Genomic DNA, 20,321 nt, shown 5'->3' on the forward strand with positions numbered 1-20,321 from the left:
ACCTGAGCCAAAGTTGGAGGCTTTATTTTCGGGGGCGCCTGGATGGCTCATTCGGTTAAGCCTCCGACTTCGGCTCAGGTTATGGTCTTACGGTCGTGGGTTCAAGCCCCGCGTCAGGCTCTGTGCTGACAGCTAGCTCAGAGCCTGGAGCCTGCTTCTGGTTCTGTGTCTCCTTCTCTCTGCCCCTCCCCCTCTCATGCTCTGTCTCTCTCTGTATCAAAAGTAAATAAAACATTTAAAAAAATTTTTTTAATTATTTTCAGTGAAGTTCATAGGACATAAAATTTAATTATTTTAATGTGAACAGGTCAGTGGCATTTAACACATTCACAGTGTTGTACAACCACCACCTCTATATAGTTTCAAAACCTTTTCATCACCCCAGAGTGAAACGCCTTATCCATTCAGCAGTTTCTCCCTGTTTGTTCTTCCCTCTAGTCCCTAGCAACCACCAGTCTACATTCTGTCTCTATTGACTTATCAATTTCGGACATTTCCTATTAATGGAATCAAATAATATATGGCCTTTTGTGTATAGTATCTTTCACTTAGCATAATGTTCATCTATCTATGATGTAGCATGAACCAGTACTTTATTACTTTTTATGGCTGAATAATATCCCAATTTATGGATAGACCACAATTTGTTTATCTATTGTTTCTCTATAGGAGAGGTGTTTCTCCTCCCCAACCCACCCCCTCCCCCAGCAGGCTTCTTTCAATTATTTTCTCTTTGGTTTTCTGTGGTTTAAATATGTTGAGGAAATATAATGAAAAGAAACAAAATCTTTTCCCAGTGCAGAGAACTCTCCATTAAGGTAGATGAAAGGAAACGGGGATTTTTTTTTCCCCTCCTTTTTTTTTTAAGATTTTATTCTTAAGTAATCTCTATACCCACGCTCAAATCCCTAACTCCAAGATCAAGAGTTGTGAGCCAGCCAGATGCCCCTTTCTTTTCTTTCCTCCTCCTCCTCCTTCTTCTTCTTTTTTTTAAGTAAACATTAAATAAGAATATGATGTGCATTATAGGCAATCTTCTAAGAAATTGCAAAGATGGAAAGGAATTTCACTCATTTGTATAGCCAAGCTGGTACAACCCATTACATATGTTTTCAAGATCCTAACTTTATCACAGAAATTGTGGAAACCAACTGTGTCGTTTGTTGGCTTTATTGAGTGGGGGGGGGGGGGCAGTTCTTAAATCTCTATGATGGGAGGTAGTTTGCAAGAGGAGCAAGGTGCCCACCAGGTTAGGTCCTTACATTCCCAGAGGCCTAGAGGGTAAGGGAGCTGTCTCTCTTCAAGTTTGCATTTCAAAATGGTGTCTCCCAGAACCTCGAGAAAACATTCCTGAGTTGTGAGACTGGCAAGAGGCTCATCTAACCATTATAAAGATTTACATACATACGAAAAAGAGAAAGAGTTCTAAAAGGAAAGGGAAAGGGGAAAGAAACTTCTTTATTTTTCAGAGAGAATTAAGCCCCTTGTCTTCAATCTGTATTTGGCCTTACAGGTAGGATTTGTCTAGATAGAGTATTTTAGTATTTATTCTGTTTGTCATTAATTTTAGGAAGTTCTTAGCCGCTGTTACTTCAAATATTTCTTCATTCTTCTTCTGGTATTCCAGTAATACATATGTTATATCTTGAAATTGTCCCTAAGTTCTTGGATACTCTCTTCTGTTTTTTGTTTGTATATTTTCTTCTGTGTTCCCTCATTGGATTTTCCCTTTGCATTTCAGTTAGGGATGTTTCTGTTGACCTGTCTGATGCAGTTTTGGAATGTGGTGGGGGGGGTGTCTGGAATTGCCTGCCAAGAAAGAATTGAGGTGTCTTTGATGCAAAAAAAAAAAAAAAAGTGACATTACTAAAGCATGGAAACGAGACCCATGGGCAGAAAGAGCTGCCCTGAGATTGTGATGAGTGACTGATTATGTACAGTACTGTGGAATCGGGGGGATAAAGGCAAAAGGGAGGCCTTGTTATTATCAAGTTAAGGTTGTTTTCTCTCTAGTAAGGTATTAACATGAAGACAAGACAGAGGGAGTTTCTTGGAGGAATGTTTTACTCTGACTTTCTCAAGTATTTGTCAATGAACTGCAAGTTACAAGGAAATTTAATTACATTTCCTTCTGCCCTTGTTTCCTATATCACTATCTTTAAGCTCACTGATTCTTTCCTTAGTTCTGTCCAGTCTAGTCTGCTCAGGAGTCCATCAAGCCATTCTTCACTTCTATTACAATGTTTTTGAATTCTAGCATTTCTTGCTTTCTGAGAATTTCCATCTTCTTACTTTTCTCCTCTGTTCCTGCATGTTGTCTTTTTCCTCTTGAGACCTTAACATATTAATCTTTGTATTTTAAGTTGCTGTTTGGTGATTCCAACATTTGTGCCCGAGTCTGATTCTGATGCTTACTTTATCTCTGTGGATTGTGTTTTTCTTGCCTCTTGGCATGCCTTGTACATTTTCTCTTTAAAACCAGAGAATGTCTATGTTAGATAATAAGAAAGGAAAAGTGAGCCTCTAGTATGGGGATTTATATTGATCAGGCTAGGTATTGAGCTGTGAATGATGTTTTCTGTAGCTGTAGGTTCAGAGGTTTCAAATTCCTCTAGTGCCTTTGTCTTGGTCTCTCCTCTTGACTTTGGGCTTCCTTGGATATTCTCCTTCAGAGTATCTGTATCATAAAGTTCTTCCAGGGGAATCCACTGTTACACTGAAGCCCTGTTGGTGTGGTGGTAAAGTGTGGGAGAGCAGAAGCATTCTTTAATCTTATGATGAAATCTCAGTATTTTAGTGGGCCTGTGTCCTTGGGCTACCTATAAGAGTTCCTGGGCCTGGGGTGCCTGGGTGGCTTAGTCAGTTAAGCGTCTGGCTTTGGCTCAGGTCATGATCTCATGGTTCGTGGGTTTGAGCCCCGCGTCGGGGCTCTGTGCTGACTGCTAGCTCAGAGCCTGGAGCCCGCTTTGGATTCTGTGTCTCCCTCTCTCTCTCTGACCCTCCCCTGCTTGTGCTGTCTCTGTCTCTCAAAAATACATAAAAAACATTAAATAAAAACAATTAAAAAAAAAGAGTTCCTGGACCTAGTTCTAACTTTGGGGCAGGTTTGGAGGAGTCCCACATATACAACACCAAGCAATTCTGACACTGTCGATGTAGAGATAGCATAGATTCCACAGACTAACCATTCAATCCTACAGAACTGCCTCCCACGTTGTATATCAGTCCCAAGTCCCAGGTTGTTACCTATGCTTCAGACCAAACAGGTACAGATTAGGGTTCAATGACTTTCTTAGGTTCAATTAATTTGCTAGAGCAGTTCACAGAATGTAGGGAAGCATTTATTCATGTTTTCCAGTTTATTAAAGGATCCAATCGACAGCTAGACGAAGAGATACCTAGAGCAAGGTGCCAAACAAAGGGATTTTTGTCCTTGTGAAATTTGGGGCCAGCCAGCTTAGTGACACACAGAAATGTTATGGTTCCCCAAGCATGGAAGTTCTCTATAAATGGGCCAAAAAGTTGTTCTCTTGGGTTTTTATTGGAGGCTTCATTACATAGACACAATTAAGTCACTGACCATTGGCTGATTCAACTTCCAGCCCCTCCCCGAACCCCAAACCCCAAACCCCCAGGGGAAGGGGGAGTGAAAGTTCCAACCCTTTCATCACATGGTTGATCTTTCTAGTAATCAGTCCCTGCCCTTGGGAGGGGTCCCAAAAGTCATCTTCACTAATAACAAGACACTCATTCCACTTTTATGGCCCTAAAGTATTTTCAGGAACTATGGATAAAGATCATGTATATCTGAAAAATATACTTTTGTCATCTGAATGACCAAATATATACTTCTTATAAATCTTATTGCAAGCTGTGACCTTCACAAGTGTGTATTAATTTCCTCTACTGCCTACCCCTTAGATGAGATAGGGGAACCTGAGGGGCCTGGAGTTGAAGAAATGCCCTTTCCCCAGGTGGGATAAGACTCAGGTATAAAACCTTTTCCCCTGGGGAGTAGGCATTTGTTTACAGAAGAAACCCTTGAATTCATTTTATAAAAATTCTTCCCCTTCCCCTACCAGAGCCACCAGATAATCTTTCTGATCTTTTCACCTTGGAAACCAAGTGGGATTCCTGGAGCTAAAACCCATGAAAGTATGAGGGACCCTCCTATGACTGTGGTACCCAAGAGTTCTTATTCCTGTGCTAGTCTGTGCTAAGTCTTTAGCAATTCATTGCAATTACCTTCTGAGTGTTCCTCCAGGTTGGCTTCTGGTCCAGCTAAGCAGATCTCAGACTTTGTGAATCTGCCTCTCTCCAGATTAGAATAGAGTTTGCCCTGCATCCTCAGGTTTTCTGACAAGGCCAACTGAAATCATTGGTTTTCTTTTTCTTGTTAAGATGAAATGATGACTTCTAAGCTCTGTACATTGAAGTTGAAGCTAGAAATATACCATGAGCTCCAAACTCCTCTATCTGGTAGTGTACTTGACACATCTCCTCGGCCATCTCTTATTTGGCATGGTAAAAACCGACTTGTGAGTTCCTGCCAGCCCTGGCCCTTCCATCACCCCGTTGTTCAGGCTAGAGACCTGAGAGTCATCCCTGGCTCTTCGTTCTCCAGTCCTTACGTCTGTACCCACCAGCTCATGCAGTTGCTTCTCCGTCCGGTTTGCATCCTGCAGTGGTCCTCTGCTTTCCCCAATCCCACAGCCACCACCTTCAGCTTTCAGCTGGGCTTCTCCAGGAACAACCTAATAGTTCCTCAGCTTCCACTTTTTTTCTTTCTTTTTTTTTCCATCCAGCATCTAGGAAGATCTGTTTAAAATGCAAAGCCCATCATTCCCTCACTTAAAATCCTGAATGTTACTGTTTTATGTTACCAAGGGAGGAAAGCTTTGTCAAATATTTTACCCACATAAACTTTCTAGGGATTGAATTAGTGAGGCTGAATGGAGAATATACTTGTTTGATCTTTGCCTGTGAGCAGCACTAACTTCTCATATGAGTTAAAAATATTTTTTTAATTTAATGTTTATATTTGAGAGAGAGATTGTGCAAGTGGGGGAGAGGCAGAGAGAGAGGGAGACACAGAACCTGAAGCAGGCTCCAGGCTCTGAGCTGTCAGCACAGAGCCTGACGTGGGGCTTGAACTCATGAGCCGTGAGATCATGACTTGAGCCAGAGTCGATGCTTAAGCAACTGAGCCACCCAGATGCCCCTTAAAATTTATTTTTAAGTGAAAGATTCATTTACCTTTTTGCATTGGTAAAAAAAATTTTAACAACTTTTTGCCTTTATTTTTTCATTAATTATCTCACTATTGTCCTGTTATGTTTAATTTACACTGACTTGTAACAGTCTAACAAACTTTATATATATTTATATATTTTAAAGTGTATATGTGTGTATAAAATAGTGTAATATAAGATAGATATAAAATAATACAAGAAACATAAAGACCTGCTTCAAGAGGGCAAAACCCTTAAGCGGCTCCCATTGTTCGTGGAATGAAATCCTGACTCTGAGCAAGGCCAGCCCACCTCCCCCTGTAGGCTCCTGGGCCACTCTTCATTGCCTGATGTCAGTTCTAAGTGTTCCTTCCTCTTAGGTCTTTCCATGTGACATGTGACAGAACATTTCCCATTACTTGGAACACACTTTTCCCTAAACCTTAATCCGACTCCCTTCTTTGCCTTGAATCTTGTTTTAACATGCCACCTTAACACAGAAGCCTTCCTTGACCTCTCTTCCTAAAAGGGTAAGTGCCTGTGTTCTCTCCTACTCCATCCAGCCAGATCTTTACCCTCATAATATTTATCATAAACTTAAGTTGTTCACTGGTTGGTCTGTTTACATGTTTTCTGCCACTTTTCCACTAAACTAAAAGCTCAGTGAGAGCAGGAGCCATCTCCATAATGCCTATAATCTAGCAAAGCCCATGGCATAGAGTAGACCCTCTTTGTAAGCATTAAAGGAATGAATGAAAGAATGTAGTCAGTGGAAGAAATTAGATAAAATGAAAGGGGTAAGACAAGGCTTCCCAATGAGGAGAGAAGTATGTGAGAGCATAGAGCAGGAAATACTTCTTATTGAGGGCCTCTTATGTTCTGGGCCGTGTACCAAGTGCTTTCACACACATATCATTTCACTTTCCTAGTAATCCTTTTTTATGGATATGTAAACAGGGGATCAGAAAGCTCATATAACGGCTCCACAGTGACCCAGTTGGGAAGCAGTAGAGTGAGCATTCCATTCACAGCTCTAGCTGCAAAGCCCTATTTCAGGATCATAAACTGGTGTTTACAGGACCAGGTGGCAGTAGAGACGGTGGGCAAGGTGGGGATTGCGGCCAACCAGAGAGCCCAAGCCCCATCTGAAGGGGCAGCCAAACACAGCCAGCTGGTAACCACAGGGGGACTTAGATCCAGGGTGGCCCCAGCTTCCAGCTTGTCACAAGAACTATAAATCCAATTTTTATGGTAAATACTCTATCTTTCGGAGTTGGCAGCCAGCTTTTAAAAATTTTAAACTCTGGGAGATTAAGCAAAAGTTATCCATTGGCTGTTTTTTGCCTTTAGGCCTTCCAATTTGCAGGCTTTTCTTTACAACGTAAATCATGAGCCCAGCTTGGCTGGAACAGAGAGTGGGTAACATGGAAGAGAATGGCAGTAAGTCAGGTCACATTGAGGTCCTTTTAGGGTGGAAGTAGAGAGAGCCTTGGGCCGGTAGAGTATGTAGTCCACTTTGCTATAATGTGACATATGTGTTCCTAAGAATTCCCACACTGCTAAATTTTGCAGTAGAAACCATGGGGATTGTGGGGGGGATGGGATTAGTGGCATAACACTTAAACACTGTTGGTGACACACTAAAAAAACAGGTATAAATTTAATTTAAACTGCAGTTTTATATATTTTAAATAGTTAGGAAATACATAATGACTACAATACAATATGGCACTTTACCTTGAAAGATGCTTGAAGCTTCCTTCTGGAGGCAGTGTGAGAGGATCGTAGCTCCTGAATGATTGTGAGAGGGGTGATCTGAAACCAAGGAAAGCTGCAATACCACATGCACAGAGCTGGCCATTCCCACTCCACTCACTTCACCTGGGTGTCACTTTCTTTGTGTACAGTTTCTCAGAGAAATCAGGCATAAACAGACACAAGATTTACATTGTGCTCATATTATTCCCTAGTATATCTGTCAGTCACATTGAAACAAATGTAGCTTTTGAAAACCAGCATTGGGGCGCCTGGGTGGCTGAGTCGGTTAAGCGTCCAACTTTGGCTCAGGTCATGATCTCACAGTTCGTGGGTTTGAGCCCTGCGCCAGGCTCTGTGCTGACAGCTCAGAGCCTGGAGCCTGTCTTCGGATTCTGTGTCTCCCTCTCTCTCTCTGGCCCTCCCCTGCTCACACTGTCTCTCTCTGTCTCTCAAAAATAAATAAAAAACATAAAAGAAAATTTTTTAAAAAATGGCATTGTAGCAGTACTGCGTAGCCAGGCTGTGGACAACCTTAAGAGTCACACAGGAAACCAGACCTCCCTCCTCAGGTTCTTCCCCACCCTCCATTTGTTACCATTACAAGCAGAGAGTACAAACATTTGTTCCAAATGAAGAGATTAAATAAAGTTTGCTTCTCATATTCATTTCCTGGGGCTGCCATAACAAATTGCCACAAACTTGGTGCCTTAAAACAACAGAAATTTATCTTCTCACAGTTTTGGAGCACAGAAGCCCAAAATCAAAGTGCTCGCTAAGGCTATGCTCTCTTTAAGATTCTCGAGAAGCACCCCCTCCCGCTGCCCCCATGCCTTTCTAGCTTCTGGTCATTCCCAGCAGTCCTTGGAGTTTCTTGCTTGCAGCTGCACCACTTCAGTCTCTGCCTCCATTGTCACAGGGCCTTCTAGTAAGGACGCTAGTCATTGGATTTGGGGCCCACCCTAATCCAGTATGGACTCATCTTCACTTGATCACACTTACAAAGATCCTATTTCTAAGTAAGATCACATTCATAAATCCTGGGGGTTAAGATGTAACCATCTCTTTTGAGAACATTGATTCTACCAACAATACTTCTTCACCCCTCCACAGGAGATTTAATAAGTCTGCATACATCCTCTCAATTTTTTTTAAGTTTACTTATTTATTTTAAGAGAGAGAGTGCAAGTAGGGAAGGGGCAGAGAAGAGAGACAGAATCCCAAATAGGCTCTGCGCCGTGAGCTTGATGCAGGGCTTGATCTCATGAACCAGGAGATCATGACCTGATCATGACCTGAGCCAAGATCAAGAGTCAGATGCTTAACTGACTGCGCCACCCTGGTGCTCCTACATCTTCCCAATTTGATGTTTCCTTGGTTTTGTTAAACAGGAGTCTGCCTGCTTGTGTTTGTCAGCAAAGCCTTTGTTTGTGTAAGGGTCTCCCTAGGGTTCTTCTGTGACCCTAAACCTTGGGGAGAAAACAGAAAAGAATAATTTGAGCTTTAGGATACATTACATATAGCCACTAAGAGCGGTGGTCCCTGTCAAGACCCAGTCACTCCCGCCTCCCACCCCTATCCTAGCCCCATACCTGCCATGCCTCAACCAAGAGGCCTGTGGAATGGCAGCAAAGGTAGTGACATGCCCATTACTGTGAATGGGCAGATGCTCAGATGTAGAGTGCTTCACCTCTGAACATGTGAAGGACTTCTACTAGCTATGCCTTGGTTATAGCTGGTGATTGAAGATCCTCTCAATCACATGACTCTCTCATTTCTTTTTATTTTTAATTTTTTTAATGTTTATATTTTTGGGAGACAGAACATGAGTGGGGGAGGAGCAGAGAGGGAGGGAGACAAAGAATCTGAAGCAGGCTCCAGGCTCTGAGCTGTCAGCACAGAGTCTGACGCAGGGCTCAAACCAACAAACCTTGAGATCATGACCTGAGCTAAAGTCAGATGCTTAACCAACAGCCACCCAGGTGCCCCTGTGACTATCTCATTTCTTAACAGGGAAGGTAGTTTAGGAAGATTAAGTTCTAGTAGACCTGCAAAGGAAGTCTAACAGTTGACTCCTAGGTCTCAGAGTTATAAGGGCCTTCCAAAGCCAGCTTGTTACCTTTGTTACCTTCTGTGGCAGCTGAGAGAAGTGTGTGTCATCCTGTCTGCAGTCTTTCAGTTCATCATTGGATAGGAAAAGTTTTTTTTAAGAGAATTCTTCTTATAAAGTTTTGTGTCTCATGTTTTCCAGGAGAGTCTGCGTAAGTATACCCCAGGAATCTGCCTGTGTAACAATGAAACGTACTTCCTTTCATTCTTTTAAATGTTTCTTCTTTATCCTTAAAGATCTTCTGACACTTCAGTTGCAAATGATGATATGCTGGAATTCATGCCCAGCCATGAGCTAAGGATTTGTTCTTATATCTTTTGTTCCCAGTCTGCTCTCCTTTCTGGTCTTGAGCTTGCTACAGTCTCAGCCTGTAGCATACTTTGCCCATATTTGTATGTCTTCCTCTCTTACTTCATTCAGGTATTTGCTCAACACCACTCCATCAGAGAGATCTTTTCTTCTAACGTGGCTCCCTGCCTTTTTTCCCTTGACATGATTTGTCCATTTACTCTGCTTTTTAGTTTTCTTCAAGGCACCTAGCAAGACTGATAGTCTACAATATCAGTGTCCACGAGGTAGGCTCTCTGCTGTATTCATGTCCCTGTCCTAATACCAAGAGCAGTGCTTGACTCATAGTGGACACTCAGTAAACATATATTAAGTAATTGGGTCTTTTCTTACCTATGTCATTTTCTGTTGAACCAACCAACATTGTCTGATTTTTCATACTGGATAGTTGGCAAAGGTGGTAAGCTGGAGTCTGTGGAATTTTGTTGTCTGAACCTTTGAATGCTTTGTCACAAGGCAACATCTATCAAGATGTGGATACCAGACCTGGCAATAAATATGGTATAGGGAACTGAGTTCCAGCCAGAGATGTAGTATATCTCCCCTTATCCAAGGCCCAGCCACAACAGCCCCAAAAACCCTGTTTGCTATGAGGCCCTCCTGCTATCCCCAAGGAAAAGATGGGCAGTGCTCCAAGCTGGGCACTCAGCCTAGAAGGCAGCAGGACAGGGAGTAAAGTGGCTTCAGAAAATTTCATGAGCAGGAATGAATAGTCACTCTTGCTGTAGCGATTATTTTTATTGCAACTGATGCAGTTAAGGCAGGGACTCTGGGAAGAGGCAAGCTCTGACAGCTGGCCCCCTGAATGGTGGTCACCTCTGGAGGAATCAGGGTCAGGAGTTTTCTGGAGTTTATTATGCCCAAGACAAAGATTATTTTTTTGTGTGTTTGTTTATTTTTGAGAGAGCAAGAGAGAGACAGTGCAAGAAGGAAAGGGACAGAGAATAGAGGGAGACACAGAATTCGAAGCAGGCTCCAGGCTTTGAGCTGTCAGCACAGAGCCGACGTGGGACTCAAACTCATGAACCATGAGATCATGACCTGAGCCAAAGTCGGACACTTAACCAACAGAGCCACTCAGGCTCCCCAAGGGTTGGTTTTTTTTGTTTTGTTTTGTTTTTTTGGTTTTTGTTTTTTGTTTTTAGTTAAACCTATCATCTACTATTAATATCTCCATTTCATACAAGAAAGGGCTTTTATGTTTCCAGTTTTATTGAGATTATAATTGACAGCACTCTATAAGTTTACAGTATACAGCATAGTGCTTAATCTTACATGTATTATGAACAGATGGCCACTGTAAGTTTAGTTAGCATCCGTCATCACATACAGACACAGAAAGAGAAAGAAAAAATGCTTTATTTCTTATCATGGGAACTCATAGGATCTCCCTTAATAACTTCCAAAGACATCACACCCAAGTTAGCTGCAGTCACCATGCTGTACATGACATCCCCAGTACTTACTTATCTTACAACTCGAAGTTTGTATCTTTTGACAGCCTTCATTCAGTACCCCACATACACACCCTATAGGTCATTTTAATTAAAAACAGGAAGGATATCATCCCCCAAAAAATTAGCTCTATGATAATTAGTTTCTGAAAAGCTCATGGCCGTGTTTTATTTTTCTCATTTCACCATGCCCTGGTGAAACTGCATCTTGGACCAGCATTGACTCCAGGACGGCATTGGGCAGTCACCGCTTTGAGCACCACCTGCAAGTACACAAGTCGCATGATGCTCCGTGAGAGCAGCCTCCATGTTGTGTCTTGTAGATTGTAACAGACCAGCAGACAGGACAGAAGATCCAGATAGTCACCGCAGTGGACGCCTCCGGGTCCCCCAAGCAGCAGTTCATCCTGACCAGCCCAGATGGAGCTGGAACTGGGAAGGTGATCCTGGCTTCCCCGGAGACATCCAGTGCCAAGCAGCTCATATTCACCACCTCGGACAACCTTGTCCCTGGCAGGATCCAGGTGAGGCCTATTGGCAGACACTTGTTTCTGCACTTGTTTCTGATCTTTCCTCTGTCTTGGAGGCCACATCATCTCTAGAAGTTCCTTGGAGGATCTGCAAGCCATGGCAGATTGCTGCTTTGGCTAAAGTCAAAAACCAGCAAGTGAGGGGCGAGTCCCAAGAAGGCATCCAGCTGCAGTGCTCAGATGGAATGGAAGTTGAGCCGAAAAAATGAGTGGCCCACAGGAGAGTGGTGTGAGCAAGCTGACCCTGAGACCACTAAAGAATCATTCTAACTAAAGTATGGTTGCACGGTGGCAGTTCTTGGCCCCTGATGTTTTAGGGGTCTGGGGCTGACCACAGTTAGGAGAGGACTGACTGCTTCCTAACTCTCACTTCAGCCTCATCCAGGTCGTCAGGACTCGTCCCAACTCTTCGTTCTGTCCTTCCTTGCTCCTATGAACTGCTGCCTCTGGGTCCCTCAGTCACCATCTCCATCTCCATCTCTGCGCTGGCAGGGTGAGATGGGGAGGGGGCCAGGTATAGGAACAAAAAGAGCTTGACAGAAAGCAGGGTTATTGAGAGGCACTGAATGTCCAAGCCCAGCACTTAAGAGAAGCAGACTCAAGGCCAACGTCTCATGGTGGCCAAGCAGGGAGTAGATTCAGTGAAAGTCAAGATGGGATCCATGTTTTTGTTTGTTTTTAATTTTTTAAAAATCATGGTAAAATATAACCTAAAATTTACCTTCTTAATGGCTTTTAGGTGTCCAGTTCAGTGGCATTAAATACACTTACATTGTCGTGTAGCATTCTTCACCACCTGTCTCCAGAATTCTTTTTATCTTCCCTAATGGAAACTCTGTCCCCATTAAACACTAAGTCCCCATTCCTTCTCCCCCAGCCCTGACAGCCTCTATCCTACTTTCTGTCTTTCTGACTTTGGCTATTTTAGGGACCTCACATAAGTGGAATCTACAGTATTATTTCTTTTGCAGTCAGCTTATTTCACTGAGCATAATGTCTTCAAGGTTCATCTATGTGGTAGCATGTGTCAGAATTGCCTTCCTTTAGGCTAAATAATATTCCACTGTATATATAGACCACTCTTTATATAGTCCTCTGTTGTTGGATGTTTGGGGAGCTTCTACCTTTTGGCTCTTGTGAATAATGCTGCTAAGAATCCATGTGTTTTGGGCTGGCAGGGACTTCCTACTGTGGAGAAAAATAAGGAAAGGAAATGATGTTTTTTCTTGTGATAGAGCTGAGTTCAGAACAGAAATTATGCTCAGCTTTCAGAACTGTACTTTTGATACATCTCATAGTGCAGTTAATAAATACTGCCTCTTCCTTTCCCAGAGTACGTGCTGATCATCTGAAATCAGAATTTTTCCCTGCTTATTTAGACTTCTGCTTGTTCATGAGAAGGTGGCTATTGATTTTGTTGCATATCTTTTAGGAAGTCATTTTACATGGTATATTCCCACCATACAGAAATGAGTTTAAGGGTTATTATTGGTACATTATTTAGTAACAGGTCTTTTTCACTTTCTCATATTGGTGTCAGTTACAGTATTCTTCCAGATGAGTAACACTGTCACCTAAAAATTGAAGAAGAAATAACAGGTTTCAGAGGTCCCCAGCTGCCTCAAGAAGAGACCTACTTATTAAATAATAGTAATAATTAAATTGCTAAAGCTTGATTATTTCACTGCCAAATACACCTCTCTGCATACTTCTAAGCTGTTTTATGGGAATAGAGAAGCAGCCAGAAAGACCTTCATGTTGAGGCATCTGCATCCTGGGTGGTTGTGCTAGCCAGATAGGAGAGTAGACCAGTAAAAACCAATGCCTGACCTTGGACAACTCCCCCCACCCCCACCGCCACCCCCTGCCACCACCACAGCTGAAAGGGCATAGTCTAGGTGAGGAGCAGAGCCATTCTGGATATCCGACTAAGTTGTCAAGTGGGATTGTCCCAGTTCTGCCCTGCTTAGAAACCCAAGATTAGGAATTTATAGTTAAACATTACTTTGCTTTAATGATCTGATTTCTAATCAGCACTTTGCTTGTTTCCCAATTCTTCTTAGATTGTCACGGACTCTGCTTGTGTGGAACGTTTGCTGGGGAAGGCTGACGTCCAGCGGCCCCAGGTGGTAGAGTACTGTGTAGTCTGTGGCGACAAAGCCTCTGGTACGTAACCCTCGATTATAGGTATACATCATGGTCCAAAGTCATGAATTAAATGCGGGGGTGGGGGGTGGATTATCAGAGAGAGAACATATTTTGTAGGTTTCAGAACATGAACTTCACTTTTCTTAGTAGGATAGTAATATAAATAAGCAAACCAATTAGATTATTAGAATCAAAAGGAAAAGTCAAGATACTATTTCTGTGACTTGTAAATCTTAGTTATATATTTACATACTACTAAGAAAGCAGTCGTTTTCTTTAATCTAGGTAATATCAGCCAGTGCTTTGCTATTTCACAAGATGTGTTACCTATTTCTTCTTCATCTTCTATCATCCCCTCACTCTAACCCAGTGTGGTAACTGCTGTAATGGAGGAGGAAGCATGCAATTCTGGCTGGAGTCCCAGGGTCAGGCAGGGTCTCCCAGCGGCAGTCACATTCTGTGAGACTTGGCAGTTGAATGTGTGCATGTTGGGTAAAAGAGAAGGGTATTCCAGCTGGTGAAGCCAGAGCCCAGCGAGTTTACTTTCCATACCCATCATATCTTTGGGAGAAAACTTGGGCTTCTGTGGTTAGGATGTGAGTGCAAGGAGAGTCAAGAAGATGACTGGCCCCAAAGTTCAGAATTCAGTCTGCTAATGCCAGGAAGCTGTAGGAGGTGAGGCGGGCAGGAAGGAAAGAGAAGTATTTAGTATATGTGCTGACAAAGCAATACAGGATAGACAAATATTTAATAAGGTACTTTTTCAGCTGTGCTAGGGACATAGGCCTGAGTTTTCTGATTAGTTGTGGTAACAGAAGTCCTAGGAACTTTGAGCACTTTGTAGTCCTGTTTAAAACTAAAAAAAGTCGACCAAACATCTTAGGAAGACAGCCCAGGCAAGCATCAACCGAAGTCGGAAACTACAGTCCCCTCCTAGCTCGTGGCATCATGTGCTCTGCCAGGTCGCCCTGCCTTTGTTTCTACCCCTTGTCTTGAACAAGGCAAAACCCAACCCATCGTGCCCTTTCTCTGAAGCCAATGTCTTCATCACTCTTTTGTGTAGACCACTCTATCCTGTCAGCTTGCTTAGCGGGGAAAGGCATTCTGCAAACTTTTAAACAAATGAATGAAGCATGAACATAAGGAAGAGGCCACAGAATCTGCTTGGCTTCCCCATTTGTCAGTCTCTTTCTGGGCTTAAAGGAATGGCCTAGTCACAGGCTTCTCATGCCACAGCCTCCAGCTACTAGAGGTCACTCTAAAGTCCAGAGAGGCTAAGGAAATACACTGGAAAGAAGAAAACTGATGTCTACACAGGAATTTTAGCACTATTCTTTTTTGTTGTTGTTGTTATTGTTTATTTGAGACAGCAAGTGGGGGAGGGGCAGAGAGGGAGAGAGAGAATCCCAAAGAGGTTGTGCTCTGCCAGCACAGAACCCAATGCAGGGCTTAAACCCACAAAATTGAGAGATCGTGATGTAAGCCGAAACCAAGAATCAGATGCTTAACCAACTAGCCACCCAGGTGCCCCTAGCACTATTCTTCAAGCCACAAAATTGAGACCTTCCAAGTACACACTTGGAATGACTCTGCACATGAAAGCTTAAGACAGTGGGACACTCAGTAACCACCATCAGTGATGATCCTATGAAGTGTTTCTAGCAGTGTAGCTGTGACATTGGATTACAGAAGACCAGCCAGGAAACTTTCATGGTCAGTCCCCTCGAGGAGCAAATAAGGTGTGACGTGTGTGGAAGCACATGGTGAATTTGGAAGGGTGAATTGAGATGGGGGCATCTTTTAAATGTCATTAAAAGGTTAGTCATTAGAAGTTAGAAACACCAAAGTAAACAAGATTAGAAAAAAAGAACCGTGTGTAATAAATGTATTTCTAGAATCGTGTTTCCAAAAGGGTCTGAATACTTAACCCAAGTGAGCCACATGGCATGCACCCTTCCATCACCTTGGGCCTACACAGTCAGGGCCCCTGTGCTTCCGCAGGGTAGCTTAGGGCCCAGGATAAGACTCACACAGAGGGAGTAAATGGGAGGGAGGAACAGTAGGCCCTATGTGCTCAAAAAGCCATACGTGCGTTTGCTTCGTGCCACTGTCACCAGGACAGGAGCGCTGGGTAGCATCACAAGCCCAGGTCTGCAGAGCCAGGACTAGGTGCACAGGAGTGGACAGTGTGGTTCAGCCATTAGCCGTGAGCTCCTGCTGCACATTAGATCCTATGTGTACTAAAAGCATTAAGGTTGTGCTGTTTACCAGCTGTCACGTAACCTGTTTGACTCCTATTTTTCCATCATGACATCACAGGACTACTTTAAAGATTATCGGGAAGAACCTAAGTGCCATGTTTAATGCTCAGGCCTATGGCTGCCAGTATCTGACACTGCACTGGTCGGTCACCTTGATAGACTTACCTGAGAAACAGGACCTGTGGCGGATCACCTCTTCGCTTGGTGAACTGCTTCACACACTCTTCCTCCTTTCAGGCCGTCACTATGGGGCCGTCAGTTGTGAAGGTTGCAAAGGTTTCTTCAAAAGGAGTGTAAGGAAAAATCTGACCTACAGCTGCCGGAGCAACCAAGACTGCATCATTAATAAGCATCACCGGAACCGCTGTCAGTTTTGCCGGCTGAAAAAATGCTTAGAGATGGGCATGAAAATGGAATGTGAGTAACAATATTAGGAAGCCACTCGAGTTAGCAAGTTGAGAGAAAGTGAGGTTTCTGTACCCGGCTTTAAAATACTCTAAGAGAAAAATATTCACTGAGTCTTCACTTTATTTCCCTTCTGGGTCAACTGGATGATCCAGCACCTCCAGATAAATTGGGCAGCATAGGGCAGTGGGGTATCAACCCCCATTGCAGCCACTTAGGAGCTGTGGGGCATGGGAAAGACATGTCACTGCTCTCAGCCGCAGGGTCCTCTCTGTGATATAGGATCCTCTTACCGTACTTATATATTGGATCTAGGGTTCAGCCTTTCTTCCTTTTAAGAAGGTTTTTATTTTCTTCATTTATTCCTAGTCTGTATACCTCTTTTAGACCAGATTGCTGAAGGAAGAGACTGCTGGTGTTCTAGAAAACTGACACCCCATTAAATACTTTGCAGAAGCCGTGCAGGCTTGAGTTGGACATTAGAGTGCTTCCTCTCTGACATATGCATTGGACAAGCTTTCTGTAAGAGCCAACTTGAAGATGGGTGTTTCTCTTCCAGAGAGTACCTTTTGTTAGCAGCAGGAAGTAAAAAGCCAGAGTCCTCAGGGCGGGGCCCTCCCCAAGGCTGTGCAGATGCCGTGCTCCAGTGTGTTAGCGGGCAGCGCTCACCCTCTTTAGCTCGTTAGGTTTAATGTGACATCATTTGGCTTTGAGTTTTCCTCTCCTTTGGCTGAAAAGTCCACTGTGAAAATGGAGTCTAGCGCCTGTCATCCTTAGAGTAACAAACTTACTAAGGAAAACCCCTAACTTTACTTTGAAAGATATAGTTCAAAGCAGGGAAGGGGCAGAGAAAAAGGGAGACAGAGAACCTGAAGCAGGCTCCAAGCTTTGAACTGTCAGCACAGAGCCCAACGTAGGGCTTGAACCCAAAAACCACAAGATCATGACCTGAGCTAAAGTTGGACACCCAAGTAACTGAGGCACCCAGGTGCCCAGAAAGATGTAGTTGATAATAACTTGACTCTTTCCTCTAAATGTGAATATTTATGTTTTGATTTAAGCTGTACAGAGTGAACGGAAGCCCTTTGATGTACAACGGGAGAAACCAAGCAATTGTGCTGCTTCAACTGAAAAAATCTATATCCGGAAGGACCTGAGAAGTCCTCTGATAGCCACTCCCACATTTGTGGCAGATAAAGATGGAGCAAGGTCAGTCCCTGTTTTGATAAAGGGTCGCACTCCTATCAGCCTTTGAGCTGTTCCTTTAAGGGGGCTTACTTGGCTCCCTGGGTGCTGCCACAACCTTCAGCCTTATCTTGCCTCCCCCACCCTACTCTTTTTGGAGCTGTTCCAGTCATACCTGTGGATAGGCCTGAGGATGGCTACTTTAAGATAGAGGTCAGAATTTCTCCTGCATCAGGGACTCAGGTTATGTCCTGTAGTTATTCATAGAGGAAAACAGTTGCTCTTCAACTCAGCGTGGAGTTTTTCTGCAGGGTAGACAAAAGGACTAAGTCCCCAGATAGTCTCAGATAGTGCCACAAGTTAACTTCTATGTCTTCTTGCTTTCATATAATCTGTTGAACTTAATTCAAAGAAAATTTTTTTTATGTTTATTCATTTTTGAGAATGAGAGAGAGAGACAGAGTGTGAGGAGAGGAAGAGCAGAGAGAGAAGGAGACACAGAATCCAAATCAGGCTCCAGGCTCTGAGTTGTCAGCACAGAGCTCGACACAGGGCTCAAATCCACAAACCGTGAGATCATGACCTGAGCCAAAGTCGGACTCTTAGCCAACTGAGACACCCAGGCGCCCCGAACTTTATTTAAAAGGAACAGAAAGGAAAAACAAGAAATTCAAACTCTTATTTTAGCAAGAACTAGAGTTGAGAAATATTTGGTGATATTCTGAAGATCAAGTTAACTTTTATTTAACAGAGCAAACACTGTCTGTGGTCAGCATGAATGCTTAGGGGGGCAAGGGTGGGGAGACATGTGTCTGTGTGGCATCTGGCTTAGGCCGTAGGTCTAGCTCTGTACACATCTCATTGCAGAGAGAAGGGGGGTTCTTAGTCACTCAGTGGCTGAGTTCACTTAGAGCTTTTCTGCTACGCAGACAGCTTTGCAGATGGAGAAGGGACAGAGTAGGGCAGCATGATCATAGTGTGCATTAAATGTTGGAAGCTACTCTGGGTTTCTTTATGTCTTAAATAGACAAACAGGTCTTCTTGATCCAGGGATGCTTGTGAACATCCAACAGCCTTTGATACGTGAGGATGGCACGGTTCTCCTGGCCACGGATTCCAAGGTGATGCTCCCTACTTAACGCCTTACCCTCCATCTTTCTGTTGCAGTGCAGGCTGCTTCCCTGAGTTGTGCGCACCCACCTTCTTGGCCTCCCAAGACTACCTTCAAAGCATGGCCTTCTGCATCTCACTTCTTACACAGCCATCCTGTGATTTGTTTTAGGGATGTTGATGACTTTTCAGAAACTTAGGACTGGCTGGTTATAGTCATTGTAACATGTCAGGATCTGGAGTTCAGTTTGGTGAACATTCAGTGACTCTCAAATCAATTAACCCCTAACCCCCACCTCAGTACACATATTGGCAAACTACTGGTAGGCTTATTCTAAGATGGCATTTCACAGAACTGCTAGTTCCTTTTTTTTTTTTTTAATTGAAGTATGGTTGACACACTATTAAATTATCCACACCCACTCCGTTCTTTTTTATGAGATAACCTGCAGGAGGGAGTTCAGGCAGGATTCTGACAGTTGTAAAACTAAGAGCAAATCAGCTGTATGAAACTTAACTTGTTGTGAACTGAGGTGTTTATTCCAGGAGAGAGATAGCTGGCTAACCCCTGTGAAGGAAGAGAACTTAGGAGGAGGGTTTTATCCAGGCAAGGAAACTGCTTATATTTCTCATCTCATTGTTTCCAGTGTAACCCAGTAATAATGAAGGAACAGCAAGCCATGGCTGAAGTCCGGTTTTTCTTCTCTAAAAGGAGTGACTAGTAACAGTGCTGGCATGGCTGCCGCCCTGAGAGCCAGAGCTATACTACCTGCGAGGCTTCCTTCTCGTCTGCTCACATGCACATCGCTGTCCCCACTCAGCACATTAGGAACATCCTCTTTGGGGAAAGAAAAGGCAATATTGCTGCTTACTGGCACCACCAGCAGCTCTCCATCCTCTGGTCCTTATGCCGGGCTTTGAGCTTCCTTCCTGTCTTTGGGCACTGTTGATGTGAGTGACATGGCAACCACACCCAGCTTGCTGCTGTCACACAGTAGCCATTCAGGACAGTGATTGACACATAGCGGGATGGAGAGACACCAAAAGCCTGAAAGTAAGGCCCAAATAACCTTAAGACCTGATCACCCAGGGATTTCACAGCCACTGTCCCATGGTGCCATCCATGCAGAGGCTGAGAATAAGAACCAGGAGACTCCAGGGTCAGCCGTTGGGAGCCCAGCACCGCTTTCCAGAGCCATGTGCCCTCCCTCCTGCATCTCTGCTTCCTTCAGTACCCCCACACAGGGGTGCTGGGGAAATTGAGGAAGTTAGTTTTATAAAGTACACAGCATGCAGTGACATTCAATAAATGAGGAGCTAGTCATGGTCACTGGATGGAAGAGAAAAGGCCTAAAAACTGTGTGTATTTAAGTAGCAATTAAGAGAAGACTGCAGAGGCAGACGTGTGCTCCTACCTATTCTTTCCTCCGTGGTGTGGAAGTGACCATACCCCCCACCAGAAGTTTGTCATGAATAATAGAATATATACAAAGCACCTAAAGGGAGCTCTTTTTAGAATCTGTTTTTTAAACCTTCTACTTTAAAAGATTAAAATTGAAAATAATGTACTTTGAGTAAATACAGAGATGTTACAGAGCTCCCCTGTTCCCTTTACCCAGTTGCTCCCAGCACCTTATCTGGCAGGACTGCAAGGTGGCATCAAGTCCAGGACCCAGCACCCATACCGTGTGCGAGGAGTGAGCTTTTCCTGTTTTCACTTAAGCTTCCTTTCCCTTCAGCACATCTTTCTCTCATGACAACCTACATCGTTGAGCGGCCACACA

At 43.6% G+C, this 20,321-nt stretch overlaps 1 protein-coding gene across 5 annotated transcripts in view; it reads left to right on the plus strand.

Annotated features, from left to right (window-relative positions):
• Positions 1 to 20,321, plus strand: part of NR2C2 (nuclear receptor subfamily 2 group C member 2) — an 88,140-nt gene that overhangs the window by 50,095 nt on the left and 17,724 nt on the right. For 4 of the 5 annotated variants that reach the window (XR_003900580.1, XR_003900579.1, XM_029915819.1 and 1 more), the window contains exons 3-7: positions 11,222 to 11,422; positions 13,492 to 13,594; positions 16,075 to 16,254; positions 17,304 to 17,451; positions 18,455 to 18,548. Coding sequence is in view for 3 of the 5 variants with exons in the window: in XM_029915819.1 (XP_029771679.1) it covers positions 11,222 to 11,422; positions 13,492 to 13,594; positions 16,075 to 16,254; positions 17,304 to 17,451; positions 18,455 to 18,548 (726 nt within the window). In the remaining 2 variants the exon portion in view is untranslated. The remainder of the gene's footprint in view (positions 1 to 11,221; positions 11,423 to 13,491; positions 13,595 to 16,074; positions 16,255 to 17,303; positions 17,452 to 18,454; positions 18,549 to 20,321) is intronic. The other variant, XM_029915821.1, reaches the window with a different exon arrangement.

This window comes from Suricata suricatta, chromosome 12 (genome assembly GCF_006229205.1).
Source record: "Suricata suricatta isolate VVHF042 chromosome 12, meerkat_22Aug2017_6uvM2_HiC, whole genome shotgun sequence".
NCBI lineage: Eukaryota > Metazoa > Chordata > Mammalia > Carnivora > Herpestidae > Suricata > Suricata suricatta.